A 6,636-nucleotide genomic window follows, 5' to 3' on the forward strand; every position below is an offset into this window, starting at 1 on the left:
CTGGAATTTAGCCTTTGTTGTTTCCAATCGTCATTTTATCGAAGTTAACTATACACTTCCTCGGTAGTAAGTAGTCCAACTCTAATATGTATTCATCTTCAGTGTCAGCCAAGTATACTTTGTGTCTGTTCTTTATGCCCATGAGCTCAATAGTTACCCACACTGGTCCCCACAACCTTGCATAATGTCCTGTCACACCACAGGGCTTCTGGTATTCCTTTATGATCTAGCACCTTGAAATTCACAATGGTTTGCTGAAATGCAGAATCAATGACAAAGTTGCACTTTTGGCCATCAAGCTTTCCTGTCACATAGACAGTATGTGTGCTTGCCATTTTACACTTAGCTGTTGGGACTTTCATGATGAGGTTGGTGGGTGTCCCTCAATACCAGCCACTACTGGTTTCCCTGAGGCTGACTTATTGGTAGTGTTCTTCTTACACTGGCTCTTCATATGTCCTTGCTCTCCACAGTTCCAACAACCTTTCTGGGTAGCAGCCTTTCCCGCCATGGCATCTTCCCTTTGTTGAAGTTGCCGGCATTGAGCTGTCCAGGTTTGTTACAGTGCCAGTAAAGTCCCTCAAACTTCTCTGGAAGCTGCCCTTTTCTGGCCTTGAATCCTGATGACTGTACCAACCTTGGTACCTCTGTGCTGGACTTAACATAGGATTCGAATTCAAGAGCTCTGGCCATTGCATCCTTCATAGTAGAGTGGTGTGCTTGCTTTATTTGTATCTTCAGTTGTGGCATCTACAAACTGATCCCTCAGTAACAGCTTGAGGACATCGGGTGGTGCAGTTGGGTAGGCCTTGTGTGCCATACTTTCCAAATCATTTGCCAGTTCTTGCAGGTCCTCCCCTTTAGCATAGACTCTAGTCCTAAACCTAGCCTTCGGACTGATTTTGAGTTCCATACCTGATTTCTAGAGCAGATATCAGTGCTCTATAGTTGTGCCTGTCGTCTGCTGACAACTGTACAAGTATTTCCAGTGGTTGTCCCTTCAAGCTCGTTGCCAGGTACACTGCTTTCTGCTCCTCTGTCCACCCATTCATTTCTGCCAGGAGCTCAAATTGTGCTCTATATGCTTCCCATGGTGCCTTCTCATCGAATTCCTGTGGGTTCCTTCTTACTAAATCACCCCTATTGCTGACACTCATGTCTGAAATGTAACTTCTGACAGAACTGAAGATGTCTGCATTAGGGTTTAACTGCGGGGACTGGAAGGGGATTCTTGTTGTCTGGGGCTGATTAGGTATCTTCCTTGTGTAAAAAACAGTAAATCATCCTTTAATGTATTTAATTCACTTTGAAATTTACTAATATTTTCCATTTGTACTTCATGCTGATATTGTACTCTCTCTCTTTGTTCTTCTTGCCACTGTTGTTGACTTTCCTGTAACTGTTGGAGGCTTTCTTCCTGTTTCCTTTCTTGTTCCAGTTGCAACTGGTGCTGGTTTTTTGCCACTGCTGTAGTCTCTCTTCTTGTTTATTTTCTTTCTTCTCCAACCACTGCTGTAGTTTTGCTTCGTGTTTATTTTCTTTCACCTCCAACAACTGCTGTAGCCTCTCTTCTTGTTTCTTTTCTTTCTCCTCCAACAACTGCTGTAGTCTCTCTTCTTGTTTCCTTTCTTTCTCCTCCAACCACTGCTGTAGTCGCATTTCTTGTTTCTTTTCTTTCTCCTCCAACCACTGCTGTAGTCTCTCTTCTTGTTTCTTTTCTTTCTCCTCCAACCACTGCTGTAGTCTCGCTTCTTGTTTATTTTCTTTCTCCTCCAACCACTGCTGTGGCCTCTCTTCTTGTTTGTTTTCTTTCTCCTCCAACCACTGCTTTAGTCTCTCTTCTTGTTTGTTTTCTTTCTCCACCAACCACTGCTGCAGTCTCTCTTCTTGTTTCCTTTCTTTCTCCTCCAATCACTGCTGTAGACTCTCTTCTTGTTTCCTTTCTTTCTCCTCCAACCACTTGTGTAGCCTCTCTTCTTGTTTGTTTTCTTTCTCCTCCAACCACTGCTGTAGTATCTCTTCTTGTTTATTTTCTTGTTCTTCTTGGTTTGTTTTCTTTCTCCTCCAACCACTGCTGTAGTCTCTCTTCTTGTTTATTTTCTTGTTCTTCTTGTTTGTTTTCTTTCTCCTCCAACCACTGCTGTAGTCTCTCTTCTTGTTTATTTTCTTGTTCTTTTCTTTTTCCTCCAACAACAATGATTCCTTTATTATCACTGCAAATAAACTTTTCTAGTAAATTTCTGCAGGTATGCACAGTGTTATTTACAAAAGCAGTTATATAACGTAAGACCATCATCGAAGGAAGAGAAAAGTAAATTTTAATATGTGAAAGTAACTCTGGCAGGGGTTCGTTTGCACCCCCCCCCCTTTTGCTACGGGCTGGCATATAACAGCATAACAGTTACATAAGACACACAAGTAAAATAATATCCTTTAACAAAAATCATTAAATATTTTCAATACAGTATGTCATGATATAAATGACTGTTTGGTTTAAATATTAGGGATTAATTTATATTTGTGAGTGAATATTGTTATTATTTTTAAGTTTTTGTTAGAATAAGAGTTAAAAGCAGACGATTGTAGAAGATTTTGTTAATAACTAATTAACTAAATAGGACATATTTCATCCCATTGTCACCAAAATCCATCTTCATGTGTGACTTCTGTTTGGTCCCCTGCCTTACCTCAGCCCCCCCCCCTCTCGTGTAGCATCTTTTATTGCCTTTACTATGCAACCTTCCTTCTTGTCTATGTACCAGAGGCATTGGTCTTACTTCAGACTTTGGTCTATTTGCCATAGCTTCTGATAGTTCCATCTTTCTGTTCCTTACCTGTCCAAGTTCTTCACCTGGTTCTTTGTCAGGGTTTGTTTGTTTCAACTGTTGCTCATTATAGGGCTGACCTGTCGAACACCTACCATTTTCCTGTTTTCCAGAAAGCCTTCTCTTCCCCTGTTATTTCTCTCCTTTTTCATTCATTTCATCTGGTCCATCTGTCATGTTCCTTTGTTCTGCCAGATTGAGATCTCAATGTTGTTTTTCATGCCCTGTCCACTTCTCCCTTTGAACCCATTGCAATGTATTCCTTGTACCATCTTTCCCTTAAGACCTATTTCCTCCCCTTCTTGCATGCAGTCATCATCATTCTGATATTTATGAGTCCTCTCACCCAAAGCTATCTTGATCCTGGCTTTCCCTCTAAACATTGCTAAAAACTTTTTGCTAAGAGTGCACCAGTCTTTTATACCTGTTCATTTGTAGTTTGGACTTGCCAATTCTTGAAAGTGAGGATTGTGCTAGAGCAGTAGAGGGAGGTAGCTGCACTTGTATAGATGGCACAGTATGACTGGTGAAGGGTAGTCACATGATCAGCACATTTTCTGAAATGGCATGAAAATGAAGAAGTATAAAAGACTTATCGAAGAGTTTTTTAGCAATGCTTAGAGGGCAAACCAGGATTAAGATAGCTTTGGGTGACGGGAGGTAAGTGCCTATCGGAAATACATTTTTAGTGTAAGAAAATGTTAACTTCACTAGCAATCTCTTGAGTTCCTTTTGCTGTGTGGAATCCAGATTGCTTACATACCTTTACCAAGCAACCTCATATATTTCAGCAATTATCTCAGCATTTGTTCTCTAATTTGGTGCAAATGAACCAACTCTAGCTGGACATCTACTCTAGCTACTTTTATGTCACTTACCAAGCCGATGATCATTCTAGTTCAGTATCCAAATGTCCATAATTACAGATAAGCACTGATATTGTGCAGTCACTTAAATGGATAACTGTTCAAGCAAGACTTCAAGTATTTCTGAACTTTTATAGAACCAGTATTACTAGAGAGCACAATAGCATAATTGTTGCCATGAATAGTAGTCTATGTGATCACCTAACTCTCATTATTAACTAATTTCTTTTAATCACTAGATACTAATTACTAACTAATTTATACCATATTTATTGGCTACTAGACTGCAGCCATTTCCAGAGAATCCTGAGAAGTATTCTGTTTGTGATGATAGTGGCCAGGATTCAATAATAGGTCCTTTTGGTAGAAAGACTGGTGTGTTATTCACTCATCTGTAGTTTCCCCATTAAGATGTGAAATCAATTAATTATTTAAATGCTTTCAAGAGGGAAACCCAATTTTTGTTTAATTTCATGCTAAGTTGGCTGAGTGTGTTATCATTTAGTAGATGTAGAAAACTTTTATCTTTTGTTATGCATGGTTCATATCCCACTATTTTCAACTTATTATATTTGATTGTGTGGTCTCTTCTTTGGATTTTTGCATATATTTTGGTTTTACAGAGTCTTGTATGACTGTTATGTTTCTGAATTCTAACTTTTGTTAGTCATTTTGTTTCTCGAATATATTGTAAATTATGAGCTTGCTCTCTTGTGAGTCTTTAGACGGTTTGTGTGCTGACCATATTGTGTTGTGGCTTCTAACTTTATGCTAGTTAAATATCCTCTGTATGTTTTGAAAGAGACTTTAACACAGGGGAATATGCTGTGTGGCTGTTATTTTCTACCTCCTTATATTTTGTGTTTATCTTTTTTATTTTCGTCTTTATTAAATTCATGGTATCCAATGTCAACGAGAGTTATGATGATGATTTTTCTTTTTGTCAGCAGAAAAAATAAATTAAATAATTAATAAATATAACTTCATTGATCATATAAACTACTGAACATGACAACATGTGATGTGCAAGCACCACAACCTTACCTTAAATACATTAGCATAAGGAATTCGCCAGCATCACCATTCATTGGGAAGTTGAGAAATGTCAAAGCTGGAATGACTAATTTAAGAATAAGATCACCACATTATATAACTGATTATGCTAAAACTTTATTCTATATGTGAGCCAAATATGTGTAAGTACACAAAGTTTTGATGAATAAGAATTGTTCACCTTTCTAAACTAAAAGGAAAAAACATCCGATATATTTCACACACTACAATATTTTTGGTATTTATGATTGAACTTAATGTAACTTTTTCTGTTTGTCTATTCAGGTGCTTATGCTGTAGAACGCTGCAATGTAGAAAAGATTGAAACTAGTGGTGGCAGAGTGAAGAGTGTGTACACCAACTTAGGAAAAATCGACTGTGAATATGTGGTATTGTGTGGAGGTTTGGTATGTGCCCTTATGTTCTACTAAGACCCTCTCAGAATTACAAGTAGAAGTTATAAAATTTTCAGATTTTTCTATTTTGTATTCTTTTTATTTAATTTTTGGAATGCACATACTCAGTGTTTATAAAGGCCTTCAATTGATAATCAGCACATCTTTGAGGGGAAAAAAAATAAGTGTAAAATTCGAATTATTTTCTAAAATTTAAGTTATCTGATGCTTTGAATATGTACTGCAATTGATGAAATATAAGTTGGATGTATACAGTACTAAAAATATTAAGATTTTTGACCTTAGTGATTCACACCAGCATCTGAAATTTATGCCATTTAGTTGGCCCTGACCAACTAGAAGTCCCGTGAACCAACTGGAATATCACAAAAAATAACAGGGTCAATTAGAATTTTAAGCATTTTTTTATTTTACCTTGTCATCAAACATGCATTTCTATACTTTTTTTTCCAAAAACCATAGTTGTGTTTTTGTCTTGTGAAAGTATCTTCTTTACTTCAATCTCCGAAATGGATATCTAGCTTTCTTGGGATATCTGGCCTATTTTTAAATGTTACGGGAAGTCCTTATAATATTTGAAATTTAAAGGAAACTCCTGGAATGTGTGAATGGAGGGATCAGTCCAAATAAAGTGTGATGAACATTAAAATCTCAGTGGAGAAATACCATACCTTCTGGTTTTCAATTAAAAAAGTTCTATTTTAATGTTAAACATGTATGCACATAAATATTTGCAGTTTTGTCTTTCTTTAGAAATTCACATTTGCAATTGGTAAATAGAATGAACATACATATATTTATACGTATGTGTGTGTATATATTGTTGCATCAGCGAGTCACATGACTACTGTGACGCCACGTTTCTAGAACTATCCTGTACCTTGGCGAATGCTCTAGTATTTACTAAATATAGGGTAGTCTGGTATATAAAAGAGGGTGACAACATGACAGAAGAAGGTGATGTGTGTATAGACAGTGAGTAATTGAACTGCAGTCAGAGAGCACGAGAGACGTTCTTTGAGAGTTATAGCGTTTGTTTTAGCGCGATTGTTGAAAATAAGTGTTATCGTAAAGTTGTATTTGGAAAGAATAAACCAATTTTATTAAGTAAGGACTTGTGTCGCTAAAGTATCGTCGAAACGAAGTTACGGAAAGTTAATTAACAAACGGAGACGTAACAAATTGGTGTCAGAAATGGGATGAAAAAAAATGGAAACGAGAGGCGGAAAATCAAATTACAGTTTAGCAGACTTGATGGCTGCAATACAAGAGCAGCAAAAGAAACAAGAAGAGAGACAACAACAGCTGCAAGAAAACCTGCAACAGTGGCAGCTCGAACAACAAAATAAACAAGAAAAGAAACAAGAAGAGAGACAACAACAGCTGCAAGAAAACCTGCAACAGTGGCAGCTCGAACAACAAAATAAACAAGAAAAGAAACAAGAAGAGAGACAACAACAGCTGCAAGAAAACCTG

General features: G+C 37.3%; 1 protein-coding gene across 1 annotated transcript in view; it reads left to right on the forward strand.

Moving 5' to 3' along the window:
* Positions 1-6,636, forward strand: part of LOC106462263 (pyruvate dehydrogenase phosphatase regulatory subunit, mitochondrial-like) — a gene marked incomplete at its 3' end in the record, with an annotated part of 55,096 nt that overhangs the window by 30,369 nt on the left and 18,091 nt on the right. Inside the window, exon 6 of the mRNA XM_013922163.2 lies at positions 5,030-5,151. Coding sequence (XP_013777617.2) covers positions 5,030-5,151 — 122 coding nt within the window. The remainder of the gene's footprint in view (positions 1-5,029; positions 5,152-6,636) is intronic.

This window comes from Limulus polyphemus, unplaced genomic scaffold, assembly GCF_000517525.1.
Source record: "Limulus polyphemus unplaced genomic scaffold, Limulus_polyphemus-2.1.2 Scaffold1128, whole genome shotgun sequence".
Taxonomy (NCBI): Eukaryota; Metazoa; Arthropoda; class Merostomata; order Xiphosura; family Limulidae; genus Limulus; species Limulus polyphemus.